Below are 15,119 nucleotides of genomic sequence, written 5' to 3' on the forward strand. Positions count from 1 at the left end.
TGAGCTGAAGAGATAGCACTCTACCACAAGAGCCACTTCCGGTTTTCTGGTGGTTAATTCAAGATTAGCGTCGCGCAGACTTTCCTACCTAGGCTGGCTTTCAACCATGATCCTCATTTCTCAGCCCCCTGAGTAGCTAGGATTACAGGTGTGAGCCACCTGTGCCTGGCATAGATTGAATTTTCTAGGAGCACATGTTAAGCAATAATTTGTGAAACTTCCTTGCCTGCTAAGTGTCTAAACAAGTTGCTGAGATCATTGATTTTCTCAAAACTTGCAACTCCTGTAGATACCATGCTATTCCACCCTCTGTACCTTTGAACCTGTTTGGTTTTATGCAGAGATATTCTGTGCTTGCCTTGCTACTCAAACTGCTACATTTTCCCCAAAATTTAAATAAGCAGTTCTTCTCTGGCAAAGCCTTATCTTTATTCCAAAAGCCATTCCAAACAGTCTGTCCCTCATTTCGTAAATGTCATTTAAGTAAATCTTGTACACACTTTTCTGAGAAGCCTTTTTTCTCTCTGCTTCTAGTGAATGTGGACTCTCTTCCTTAAGTAGCTTATTAAATTGTATTTGCCTTTCTTCCTGTGATGATGGAAGTTGATGAAATGTGTCCATGATGAGATGAAGTAAGAAGACGGTGTGCTTATTGTGATGTGGCATTGTACCTGTAAAAGAATACACACATAGCTGATCTCATAACGGAAATGGCTGCTAAGTGGTTCACAGACAAGTAGCACATACAAATAGGATATATAGATAAAGAGATGATTTGTGTCTAGAACAGGAAGTAGCAGGGTAGCATAAACTTCCATTGTGCTATTAGAACAGCAGGCAGAATTGGGTCTTGCTATTTGCCCAGCTGGAGAGTGCTGGCTTTTCACAGGTGTGATCCTGCTACTGATTCACATGTGCAACCAAGTAGGCTTCTGGTCCCAGGTGGTCATTGTATTCATTCCAAACTCTGTGTAAGCACCAAGTTGGCACAGACTAGCCGGCTCTATTAACGTCCTGCTTCAACCTCCCAAGAATCTGAGACAACATCCACGCCTCATTGACTCCATTAGAATGGTAAAACATAACACTTACTAATTATTTCTGTAAGCTCAAACTTTAGGTATTCAGATTAAAATTTGAAACTATGTAAAGTGAAGTTGTATATAAGAAAAGATAGTGTCCACCACACTTTTAAAAGACAAGTAGCAAAACTGGGTACCAGTGTCTCATTCCTGTAATCCTGGCTACTCAAAAAACTGAGGCTGTGATCTGAGGATCATGATTCAAAGTTAGCCTGGGCAGGAATTTGTAAGCCTTCTGTCTACAAACAATCACCAAAAAGCTGGAAGTGGAGCAGTGATTCAAGTGATACAGCACTAGCTATGAACAAAAAACCTCAGGGACAATGCTAAGGTCCTGAGTCCAAGACCCAGAACTGGCACACACAAAATAAAGAACAAAAGACAATGAAAAAGCCAAGTAGTAGTACACACAATGCCCATGATACTAAGCAAAGTGAAGTAAGCAGTAGATGTTATAGGCAGATCTAAGGAGCAGCCCCTCTAATCTTAAACAAATTACAATCTGAAGGATCGATAAACTGTAGTAGAAAAGTTGAGTGGATATCATTCTGTGCTCAAATAATGGAATAAACAAATTGATATTTTACAACTCTGAACTTGAAAATAAGAAAAATGTCCTGCATACCTTTATCAATTGAACCCTAATTTTAAAACTATTCAAATATACTAGAATTTTAGTAATTCTCTCTGCCTAAATAGATTTATTTGCAATAAATATTTTTTAAAAAAAATTATTTAAAAAACCTATTTCCAACTCTAGGAACCTCCAAGATTCTGTTCAGTGTCTTTCTCACCTTTGATTTTCAGCCTCCCAGCCTGTTCTTCTCACAGAATAATGGTTTTGCAGGCTTTCAGAAAGGTGAGCCTTCTTCACAGAATGTTCATCAGTCTGAGTAGCTGGTTCCAAATACACTGCCTCTAAAGACACCATCTAGTCATCCTGTCTCTCCACCTCAGATTCCACCCCCACCTAGCCTTTCTGACAATGGGTAATTTAAGGCCATAGCTCCATTCTGAACTGAAGTATCACAACTCAACATGTAGCAAGAAAACATGTTTCTCAGATATGTTCAAAGCACGGCAGATCTGTCAGGAGCTGTCTGATTTAATGTAAAAAGTGCCTAAGGGCATAACAATGATGGAGGAAGCAACTGAGCTTGGCACTAACCTTTCTGACTGTTTCTTGAGACACAAGGGAAGGCTATTCTTTCTATTTTAACTCACTGGTGTATTGTTCCTATTAGGAAATCAGGATCTTAGACCTTAGGCTGAATGATACAACTATACAGTCCAATTCTCTCCATTCATAAAAGAATACCTAATTTTCCCAAGATCAAAAAACAAATTAAGAAAAAGAGAAATCTGAAGTTAAGTGGCTCAGTTCACAGATGCTTTCTTTACTATACTGCATATGGTTTCCACAAAGTATGACCCAAGGATTTCTAGAGCCATCCATTTGTATGCTTCTGAGTCTTCCATGTTTCCCTGTCTCTCTGAATAAATTTCTTCTGAAACATGGTTTTCAGTTAGTGCTGAAAGAAATACATGTACACCTCATTTTTGCAACTTATTTTCCTAAATGACAAGAGCTAATCATTTTCTCAAAACAAATACCAGACCAATCATGAATATAGATAGATGGTATATCCATAGAGTTCTTTAGAGAAACAGAATTAGTAGGGTATAGACAGTCAAGATGACATATAAAAGGTTCCACCACAAATGATAAAGGTAATCATCAATGTTTTATTAGTATTATCACCATAATGCAGTGTAGAAAGCAAAATATCCTCTCATTAGTGCCGTACATTAGTTAAGGCCACTTACACAAAAATGCCTTGTAATCTATCAAATGATGTATACATGAAGAACTAGATTATCACTGAGAACCGATCCTAAATTTCTCAATATTAACAAAACCAGATTACCTGAAATAATCAAACCTCAATCATCTCTATGTTTTATATGATATGTTCATTCTGTGCTCATTTCCACAGGTCTTTGCTATATAAACTATACATGAGAAGCTTTAAAAAACAACTCCATGAGAATATAGAGGTTAATTATTCTTCTACAGAGCTGGAGAGAGAGGAGAGGGAGTGAGTGATAGGGAAGAATACTTCTACCCAGAAAAGAGTGAAAATAGTATTTTAACTGTATTATTATCGCCTCTCCCCCTGAGGCTTTGCTGTACAATATATTTGCAATGTCATAATAAGTGATAAGTTATTTGGAGGAAAAAGTTGTCTGTACTGTCAGTAATGTTTAAGCTATCTACATCTAGATTCAATGGCCATTCTCATAACAATGTATATGTGCAATTCTCCATATTACAGTATCATTGTGTCCTTCATTATCTATCTTCTAGGATGTAGTAAAATAAAATCTAATTCAATAGATATCCTCAAAATAGTTCTATTCACTGAATAATGTAGCACCTATGCTCTTGTTGAGAATTGTGAGAAATAGCTAGTAATGAATAATTGTCTGGAGAGGTTGGGAGGAAGCAGGTGAAAAGGATCCTGATTTCTGAGAATTTGAATAGTATGATAAGTACTGTTTTATTAAGAGGAGCAACAAAATTAGCATTCACCAAGATGCTTATGCATTTAAACAATGAATTAAAATGTAGTCTAGTTCCAGAGATAGAGTGTGAGAAGAAAAGAATGAGAGAAATCTCCAAAGTTCACATTTGCAAGGAACAATGCTGATGATTTATTGTGTTTTTAATAGTTTCTTATCTATCCCTATTCTTATGAACAATAAATTCTAATAAAAATATCAAAAGTAGATAATTGTTCATTTCATCATCAGAATAGGAGATTTGGGTCAGTGTTAACCAGAGGAAAGTGATACCACATGGCCCAGGAGAGACTGAGACCTGGTGAGACCTAGAGTAGTACAGCTTGCTGCCCTGTCCAGAAACTTTTAGAGAAACACAACCACTGAGCTATGAGGAAATGACCTGTGCCTCTCTTTCACCCACAGCATAAGCCCATATACTAAGGGTACACTAAATCCTCGATGAATAATCATGCAAAAGGTTATTCACAAAAAAATGAATAAATAAAAATCCTGGGTAAGAAAAAAAATCATCATGATGTCTTTTTAAAACAATTTTATGGAAAGGTGATGTACAGAGGGGTAACAGTTACATAAATTAGGTAATGAGTACGTTTCCTTTTGAACAGTGTCCTGCATTCCCTCATTCTCTCCCAGTTTTTCCCTCCCATTTCCCCTCCCCCTCAACTTGTATAGTTCATTTGCAACATAGTGTCTAGTGAGTTCAGCTGGATTGGCTCTCCCTTTGTCCCACTATTTTTGTATTTCCCCTTCCACTCCCTCAATCAGATAGACTTATATAGAAGACAAAGGGTACAGAAATCAAATACAGAAACAAAAGGAGATACACCAAAAACAAGGGGGAGAAAAGGAAATGAAAATAGTACAATAAAGAAACCCTCTTGTTTCCATTTCTTGGAGTTCATTTCAATAAGCATCACTTTATATGGTCATATGTATCTACTTGTTGAGCTACTGTGATCTTCTAAGAATATCTGCCTTTGGTTACATTGTGTGAATGTTCAGAGTGCTATATAATTATGTCCAACAGTAATTATTTGTCTTTTACTACCCATTGGGTTTACTGGTAGATTTATAAGCATATTCTAATTGTTACAGATGACAGAAACCATGCAGCCTATGTTATTTAGATCTGGTTTACTTCACTTAGCAGAATTTTTTCCAAGTCTTTTCATTTCCTTACAAATGGGAAAATGTCATTCTTTCTGATGAAAACATAGTATATATATAGGGGCTGGGAATATGGCCTACTGGCAAGAGCGCTTGCCTCGTATACTTGAAGCCCTGGGTTAGATGCCCCAGCACCACATATACAGAAAATGGCCAGAAGTGGCGCTGTGACTCAAGTGGCAGAGTGCTAGCCTTGAGTAAAGAGAAGCCAGGGACAGTGCTCAGGCCCTGAGTCCAAGGCCCAGGACTGGCAAAAAAAAAAAAAAAAAAGAATATATATATATATATATGTGTGTGTGTGTGTGTGTGTATATATGTATATATACACACATATAGAATTTTCTTGATACACTTACCCACTGAGGGGCATTTGTGTTGATTCCATATCTTAGTTATGGTAAACAGTCCTGCAATGAACATGGTTGTGCTAGTGGCCTTAGTGCAGCCTGACTTATGGTCTTTAGGCTAAATGCCCAGGAATGGAATTGCGGGGCCACAGAGAAGTTCTATGTTTAGTCTTTTGAGGAACATCCATCTGCTTTTCCCACCAACAGTATAGTAGCTTTCCTTTTGGGCCACATTTCTGCCAGCATCCCTTATTGTTAGATTTCTTGATAATGGCCATTCTATCTGGAGGTAGAATCTCAATGTTGTCTTGATTTGCATTTCTTTTATGGCCAGAGATGTTGAATATCTCTTCATGTGTCTGTTGGCCATTCTTATTTCTTCTTTGGAGAAGTCTATCTTTAAGTCTTTAGTCCATTTATTAACTGGGTTGTTGGGATTTGGTTTTGTTTTGTTTTGTTTTGTTTTTGAGGATTTGTTTGGGGTGGGGGTTAATTTTTTTAGCTCCAAGTGTATTTTAGATATGAGTCCCTTGTCTGATGCACAGCTAGTAAAGATCTTGTCCAATTCTGTGAGCTTTCTATTTATCTTGTTTGCAATGTCCTTTACCATGCAGAAACTCTTCAATTGGATGAGCCCTATTTAGGCGATATTTCTTTCATTTGTTGTGATTCTAGACCTTAGGAAGTTTCAACCTGTGCCAAGGAGCCCTAGTGTTTCCTCTATCCCTTCCTGTAATATTTTCAGGGTATCTGCTCTTACATTGAGGCCTTTGATCCATTTGGAATTGATTCTGCTACAAAGTAATATGCAAGGATCTAACTTCAGTTTTCTGCACATGTATAGCCAATTCTTCCATTACCATTTATTGAAGAGGCTGTCTTTCTTCCATCCTGTGTTTTTGATTCACTCACATCGTGATGTGTTCCCTCAAGTATAAAATTTGAAGGCTACCCGGGCACTCGTGGTTCACACACATAATCCTAGCTACTCAGAAGGCTGAGATCTGAGGATCACAGTTAAAAGCCAGCATGGCCAGAAAAGTCCATGAGACTCTTATCTCCAAATAACCACCAGAAAAAGGAAATGGCACTGTGACTCAAGTGGTAGAGTACCAGCCTTGAGTTGAAGAGCTCAGGGACAGTGCCCAGACCCAGAGTTCAAGCCCCATGACAGACAAAACATTTTAAAAAATGAAGGCTAAAGATGGTCATGAGGGCTCACCCCTGTAATCCTAGCTATTTGGGAGACTGAGATCTGAGAGTCATGGTTCATAGCCAGCCTAAGCAGGAAAATCCATGAGATTCTTTGTTATCTACAATTAACCATCAAGAAGTTAGACATGAAGCTGTGGCTCATGTGGTAGCCTGTTATCCTTGAGCAGGAAAAAGCCTCAAGGACACACAAAAGCCCCAACACTAGCACACAAAAGACACAAAGCTTGAAGGCTGGTTTTATATATTTTTATATAAGGCAATACTACTTAATATAGGTAGTTACAGTGCTTATATTATAAAAGTTATTATCATAGTCTTTTTTATGGTTCTTTAGTGTAGTGCTTAAGACTGGATAATTTATAAAGAACAGAGAGTTACGTCTTTTCTAGACAGTGGGAATTTTAAGTTTAAGAAATCTGCATCTGGAAAAGACCTTCTCACTGCCTTTGTCAGCCTGTTGCAGAAAAGCAAGAACAAGAATTTGCATACACACATGTATGTCCAAGAGAGTGAAGGGGTATATTATATTTTGATACAAAAAGGACCAATGTCACATTTTTAAATTCATTGTCAAAAAAATGACCCTTTCTTTGGAATATGGGTATTTTAATCTGGAGCCTGTAAAGCTCATGATAATAATACAGATTCATATGTATGTGCATGTGCATGTGATAGTACTTAAGAGTATATTTTAAAATGAGTCTTTAGTATCTTTCCCAGTGTTCCAGAATCTCACAAAGAGAAGAAAGGTACCCAGGAAACAAAAGGAAAGCAGTCTAGACAATCACAATCAGACAGGTCAAGCCACAGACTGAATTTGTGCCTGCTAACATTTAAATACAGATGAGATTCTTTGATGATCAAATTTTACCTATGAGATATAAAGATGAATAATATGTCTTTTATCTTCAAAGGGCTTTTATAGGACACTGGGAGACATATAGGGCCTACAAAACTCAGTGGACCAAAATATGCAGATTTTTCTCAAATCGGACAAAGATACAATCTAAATTATTAAAACTAGGTCAGTCTCTGTCAATTAACAGAGTTAAATTGATGTCTCTGGCTCTTTCTTTTTTATTTTTACCCAATCTTAGGGATCAAACTGAGAAGTTTTGCACAAATGCTCTACCACTAAGCTCCATCTCTATGCTGAGATAAGTTTTCACTGTGTAGCTCCAACTGACCTTGAATATTCTAGAGATCTCAAACTAACCTTGAATATTCTCAAACTAAGTCTTTATCCTACTACCTCTTTCTCCCAAGTCCTAGGATTACAGGCATGTGCTGGCATGTGCGGCCATACTCTTAGCTCTTAAAACTCTTGTTTGGGAAGATCACACTTAAGCTTGAACACTGTGGAAAGTGGTTTTACTTATTCCAAAGGATGCTGATCGGGCAGAAAAAAATGAAATTTCTCTTTTGTGATTGTAATTGAATTAATTTTATCATTATTTCCCAGTCTCTCATCAAATGAGAACATTTTATTCCCATAATCCAGGAAAGAATAGAACCATAGGTTGCAAAAATTGCATTCTTCTCCTCTCAGATTCCTCTTTTTAAAACAGTCACAATGGACATTAGGACCTCAGTAAATGAACTTGGGAGAAGGGACATAACTGTGTTCATAACAGGTAGCAATGCTATTTGCCAAACATTGCATACTATCTTCCCCTTCAGGGAGAAAAAAATATGAAGGAGAGTGATAAATTCTCATTTGTATGTGATAACAAGTTATTTGAAATGTAGACTTTTATGTGAGATACAGATGTTATGTGAAAATGAATGGGTGAATGAACATGAAGTAATTACTCTGTTTTGTTGACCTTATAGAACACACTTAGATTTAGCAAAGGGACAGCTAAGCAGACCAGAGTCACCTTTCAGGCAGGCAGATTAGCAATTCACACTTCTATATATTTCTAGCCAGAGGAAAGAAAGATCCAAAGTGAGAAATAGCAGACAGGATTATTATTCTTCTGTGCAGTGATCAAATCTCCAGATTCGGTCTTATTTTCTGGATATGTAGCTTTGGGGTTTGGATCAAACCTGAATAAAGAACCACAAAAGTGGCTCCCTAATGCAAAGATGCAATGAAACGAAAGGCTCTGCCATAGTGATTCAGGAATAACAAGTCAAACTGTCATTGTCCCCCATAAAGACCAAATCACACCCCTTTGTGTACCACTGGAGCATTTACAATGTTCCCATTTATGGTATATTTAAAGTATTGTATTCGGACTTGCTAGACTGAGCACATCAAAGTATTGGATGCCCATGTAAGTAAAAATTGAATACACGTGATTTTTAGTATAAATCCCATCCAGTATTTGGGATCCACTTGTGCAAAATAAATCCTTTATATGGTAGATATGTTTATACTAAGAAATTATTTCTTATTATATGAAGCTCAGATTTCAGTGTAAGTTTCAGTGTAAGTTACTTTAGATTAAAGAATGAATAAAACTGAATACTAGGAAGTAATGGAACTAGAGATTTCTGGGAGGGTGAGGTCAAGGGGAGGGTGCAGACAAATGAAGAGACGAAGAGTGGGTTAATGCTGTCATAATATTCATTGTATGTATGTTAAGATGGAGCCAGGAAAAGTGAAGGGATTGCTCGGTAGGGAGAGATGGAGGAGAATGATAAATCTGGGTTACATTGATCAAGACGGATTACACTCATAAACTGACATGTTGAATGGAAAGCCCTTTGTGCAACTAATTAAGATAATAACAATTTTTAAACGAACCTTTTCCCTTTCTCCCCTGTTAACACCCTTTTAAACTGTTTTTGTCACTTTATAACTTTAATTTTCTGGTCTTAATTAGGTTCTACTTTTAAGCTATGTCCTGAAGCATAAAAATCTCAGGCCTCAGTTTATTCCCATTATGCTGCTGTAACATAGGATTATGAATAGATGTTTTTAAATGTTAAAGTTTGCTGTATGCAACTTTTCACCTATGCTAAGGTACTTACATCTTTATATTAATGCCACTGAATATCATCATGACAGCTCTTGCATACATTAGGTACCTAATAACATGGTAAAAAACATCCAAGCCCTCAGTCTCCAAAGGTAAGGCTCAGTTTGCTTACTTGTAAAATCAGAGGATTAGATTCAAGGTATTTTCCCCAAGGTTTCTTCTAAATTTTCCATGCCAACAGTCTTTGAAATGAGGGCCCCCTTAATGCTCTCATTTGGCTGGTGAAACCTAAGGGATTCACCTAAAAATGAATCCCTTTCTTCTCTTCAAGTGTGTATTTAGGTTACTAAGTAAGTAGTGATTAGATTACCCAATTAATAGCTTCACCTTTAAGAAAGATGTTTGTGTAATCTAAATTCCTCAAGGACTAAAAAAATACATCCTTTATTTTTTTCCACCCTTATTTCCCTGAACACCATTTTGTACACAGTGACTGATGAGATGCTTTTGTCATCAAAATGCTGATAAAGGTAAAATAATCCTATTGTGGTAAGTTCTAATTGTTAGAAATAATTTTTTCTGTGAACTGAAGCCATCACTGATTGGAGTGTCTGGGAGCAACTTCTTGTTCTCTACCTCCATCTAGTGGCAGAGAGGTTGCCACTCAACTGGGTACTTGAGAGCTGCAAAGGATTTTTAGATTGTCAATCAAATGGACGAATTGTTTGATTCTTGCCATTCAAGTAAAAGAGTATTTATAGAATGTTTCAACAAATAAAATGTAATAAATATTAACAAAAGTTACTTCTAACTTTTCTACAATGGTAGATTTTAGTACTTAACCAGTATAGATTAAGTTTATGCAATTTAATCTCTTTAACAGGTTCAAATTCTGATTTGAATACTGAAGGATGTATAGCAGCCTAATCCCTTTTCTTTTTAAAGGATTATAAACTTTTAAAAGTATTTTTAGTGTTTCTTTTCTTTAAATGTAATGATAGGACATGAAAAGGAAAGATGGGGATGGACATAAAATTTTGATAAACCCTGAGTTGTTACAGAATGTCTCAGTTCTGCACCAAACCACTTGTATTCAATTAAATGAGAGCTTAAGTCTCATTATTATTTATATTGGCAATACAGATTTTAATGACTGTTGAATGACATTTAGTTTTAATGTCTTATAATCCAGAACTTCTTCAAATGGAATAATAGTTCATTTATGTGAATCTACAGTAAAATAAATTTCTCAAATGAATGAAATAAAATATTTCTGAAGTGCTCCTTTTCCCCATTAAATCAAGGAACTATTGTAGAAAAATATGCCTAACAGTTTAATCTTTCTCCAACTTTCTTTGATTTTTAATTTAAAATGCAAACACCATGATAAAATATATTTAACAGATATGTAATTTGGATATAATTTTGTTTCCTAATATGCTTCTGAACCAACTGAGGAATCTTTTAATTTTTTTCAGGGTGGAAAAATCCCTATAAGATGGACAGCCCCAGAAGCTATTGCCTACAGAAAATTCTCCTCAGCAAGTGACGCTTGGAGCTATGGCATTGTCATGTGGGAGGTGATGTCCTATGGAGAAAGGCCTTACTGGGAAATGTCTAACCAAGATGTGAGTGCATAGAGTTTGTCATTTGGTGGCTACAAGCACGTTCATTTGGGGGAAAGAGGAAAGCCTTTGGTCCTAGCACAAATTGGTCTCCATTTTCTGAAAGTGGCTCAGAGTCCAGTGGTTGGGTTTCAGAACCTTCGGAATCTTTCACCAGGAACTGACTTTTATGTCTTGGAGCCAGCTGACTCATCTTACACGGGGATTTTGTTGATCAAATGCGAGAGAACTGTGGCTATATATTAGCTTTGGCCAACAAGTAAAACAAGCAGAATAACACTAACTTCATTTCTTCCACAAGGTATTTGAATGAATCATTATAAATCCCAAATAGGTTTAGGGTAGATACCATTTAAAAGAAAAAGAGTGAATGCAGAAGTGGTACTGTGACCCAAAGTGGTAAAGGGCTAAGCTTGAGCTACAAAGTGCGTGGACAGTGGCTAGGCCCTGAGTTCAAGCCTCACAAACAAACAAATGAGTGAATGCATTGAGGCAGTAGAATGTCAATATATATCATCTAACAAGATCATTTTGAGTTTCATAATTTGTACAATGTTTTGTTTCTAATTTTGTTTTATTTTGTTGAAATATTAAAAACAGGATAACTTACACATTTGATCTCTACATCCTATCCACAGTAAAGAAACCAGTAATAAGAAGATACAGGTATTCAAGCAATACACATAGAGTACAACGCTTATGGTTCCTCAGCTAACCACCAGCCTCCATCTTCATACTTCCTTATTCCAGCCCGAATTCATACCATTCAAGTTTCCTTGGGGCTTAATTGCAGAGAAAGTTTATCCATTCTCATTCCAGGCCAAGACATGATAAGATTTTTGTTACACTGAGATACAATAATAAATTTATAAATACAGTATTATAAGTAAACCTATTTATAATAATAAATAACTTCATTCCTTGATTTAGTAGTCATGAAACCAAAACAGAGAATTGACATGAGTGTCCTGGTATCACATATTAATGAATTGTCAGTGCTTCTAGAATGCAATTTCAATAGACTTCTACAATAGGTCTTAGTCCACAGGGAATAATTGCACCTGTCAAAGTGGTTTGTTTAGTCCGTTTAGCACCCCAGTAGGATTCACCATCTATTGCCCTAGTGGAGCTTAACATTTTAATGTGAGGAATAGAAATGTTAAACAAAATAAATACGTAAAAGTTATCATAAGTGACATTTCAGAGGAAAAGATAGGTGGTGAGGATTTCATTTACATTGGCATATTATAAAAATTCATTAAAAAATCACCCATTTGTAAGCATAAAAGTCATAATTAGTCATTCTTATTGAACATCAAGCACTCATAAAAAGCAAAGACAAACAATACAATGCACACTTCCCTGATTTTCCTGGCCCCTAGATTTTCTTGCCTCCTGGGGTACACTGCAGTCACCAATTTAGCAAGCATGATGGCCATGGTTATGTAGATCTTAATTCAATCACGAAACTAACTTTACTTCTCAAAGTGCCTCAATTTCATGACTTGAGAAAAACAATGAACAGAGAGGCTGGATTAGAAAATATTTAATATCTCTTTTACTTATACCAGGATACAATATATAATCTCCAAAGAAAGTTATCACATTTTCCTCCACAAATCAATACCTCACAATGTTCCGTACTGAAGTTTGAGATCTTTCTGGTCTCTTCCCAAACACCAAGGATCAGGTAGGACTTCCACAGAGTGGAACAGGGGCAGTGACAGACGATGTGATAGATTTTTTTTTTTTTTAGGATACAGCTTCTGCAGAAAAGGGCTTAAATGCTCAGTTCTCAAAACAGACCACCATGTAAATTGATCTTCATTGTCTACAGGAGTCCAGACCTTGTAGCCAGGCACTCCCTGCCTAGATCTTGTATTGTCATTTACCCAGCCATTCTGGCCACAGGTCTTAATGATCTCTGTCCATGATGGCTATTTAGTGAACCTCATTTGGACATGGAGACTCTGTCTGCAGTAGGAGAAGATGTTGCAGCCAGGAACATATTCCTGACATTAAGCCCATTCGCATTCATTCAGGATTGGCAATGCTCACAGCATAAGGCCTAGCTCTTCCATCACCCAGAGCTTGCTTTGTTTTCCAAGTCTAAACATACACACTTTTGGTGGTATCATTGCCAAACAGTATTCAAGCAAGAATTAGAATGGGAATGAAAGACATAGTGATTCAACAGGAAATTAACTGTTAAGTCCCCTGGGTTAATACGTGACTAGAAGAAAACAGCAAGAACTAAAATCATTTATGTATCTCATGAATACTTTTTACCAGTACAGTGGTAAAGAGAGGTGAAATTCTTTTGACTGAATACATTAGAAGTCAACATACCTGTGTCATGTCCTGTAACAAGAATCTCAATTTGGAAGCAAAAATAGCTTACTCAAAATATTTCCAGATGCTGTCTCCAAATACTATTTCATATTTGTCCTGCATCTCTCATTTATTGGGTCAAGGTATAGTGTTGTGTTGTCTTTTTTCCAACCAAGAAGCATTTTAAAGAAGGAAAGTAATATGATACACAATAAAAGTTCAGCTGTGTTCTCTGCATATTTTATACACCTCTACCACAAATTGATGAGTTTAGCAAAGCTGTGGAGCAAATGATCAAATGGAATGTTACTGTGCTTTATGATTTTTAAGGGAGTTTAGGTAATTCAGATAGTGTTCATGCATAGTTTCTCCACTATTTAGACTGTAGTATATTTTATTACAATGAACAATTCTGAGTATGCAGAATCTGCTTTTGTGAATAATATAATGAGTTTCCCAAAGGTCAATGGTATTGTACATTAGGAAAAGAAAATGAGAAAAGGCAGAGTGCCCAGAACTAGACCATAAAATATCTTTAAAAAAAATAACAGCAGGTGCCATCTGCTTAGTTATTCAGCAGCTATTTATTAAACATGTGCCAATCACTAGGCTAGGTATGTATGTAAGGTGGAGATGGGGAATTAGAAAACTCGGTCCTCTCTGTTACTGTTAAGTGAAATAAGCCAAACACAGAAAGACAATTACTGAATGTTCTCACTCTCAGAAGCTAAAAAATAGATGATTGCAGAGAATTCTAGTTCTTAGACATTACAGAGGAGGCAAGAGAATGATGCATAGGGAAAGATCAGAAAACAAGTGCCAAAACACATGTAAGTGGGATAAATTGTAGGATTCTAAGCAGCATGGTAGAACTATAGGCTACAAGAAAATATTACAAAGTTTAACAGAACTATGAGGGGATTCTGAATGACCCCAGCTCAAAAAATAGTAGAAATATTTATAGAGATGAAAATGCTAAGTATTTTGCTTGATCTTACTTATATACATGTATGGAATTTTCACACTTCCCTAGACAAATATGTTCAACGGAAAAAAGAAATCACTCCTAGCTCAAATAACCCTCTTTAAATTCTGGTTACTGCACTGAACTTCTGTTATTGGTCTTACTTCCTGTCCAACTGAATAACTCTTATCCAGGGCAGATGTCTCTCTCTCTTTTATTTTTTGGGGTGTGTGTGTGTGTGTGTGTGTGTGTGTGTGTGTGTGTGCACGTTTTGACAGGGGCTTGAACTCTTAGCCTGAGCACTGTCTCCGAGCAATTCAGCTCAAGGCTAACACTACCACTTGAGCCACAGTGCCACTTCCTCTTTTATGTTTTTAAATATAAATTAAATTGTGAACACAGCAGTTAATTATTTTTTCAAAAGTACAAATCTGGGGCTGGGAATAACACTAGCATAGCACTAGAGTGCTTGCCTAGCAGATGCACAAAGCTGTGGATTCTATTCCTCAGCACCCCATAAACAGAAAAAGCCACTAGTGGTGTTGTGACTCAAGTAGTAGAGTGTTAGCCTTGAGCAAAAAGAAGCCAAGGACAGTGCTCAGGCCCTGAGTCCAAGGCCCAGGACGGGCAAAAAAAAAAAAAATTATATATATGTCAGCTTCCCATTTGGGGCTGGGAATATGGCCTAGTGGCAAGAGTGCATGCTTGCCTCTTATACATGAAGCCCTAAGTTCGATTCCTCAGCACCACATATATAGAAAAAGCCAGAAGTGGCGCTGTGGCTCAGGTTGGTAGAGTGCTAGCCTTGAGCAAAAAGAAGCCAGGGACAGTGCTCAGGCACTGAGTCCAAGCCCCAGGACTGGCAAAAAATAAAA

The 15,119-nt window shown here is 36.8% G+C and overlaps 1 protein-coding gene across 2 annotated transcripts in view; it reads left to right on the top strand.

Annotated features, from left to right (window-relative positions):
• Epha6 (EPH receptor A6) overlaps positions 1-15,119 on the top strand; it is a 711,982-nt gene that overhangs the window by 676,369 nt on the left and 20,494 nt on the right. For both annotated transcript variants that reach the window (XM_048346467.1, XM_048346468.1), the window contains exon 15: positions 10,803-10,952. In XM_048346467.1, coding sequence (XP_048202424.1) covers positions 10,803-10,952 — 150 coding nt within the window. The remainder of the gene's footprint in view (positions 1-10,802; positions 10,953-15,119) is intronic.

Source organism: Perognathus longimembris, chromosome 5 (assembly GCF_023159225.1).
Source record: "Perognathus longimembris pacificus isolate PPM17 chromosome 5, ASM2315922v1, whole genome shotgun sequence".
Taxonomy (NCBI): Eukaryota; Metazoa; Chordata; class Mammalia; order Rodentia; family Heteromyidae; genus Perognathus; species Perognathus longimembris.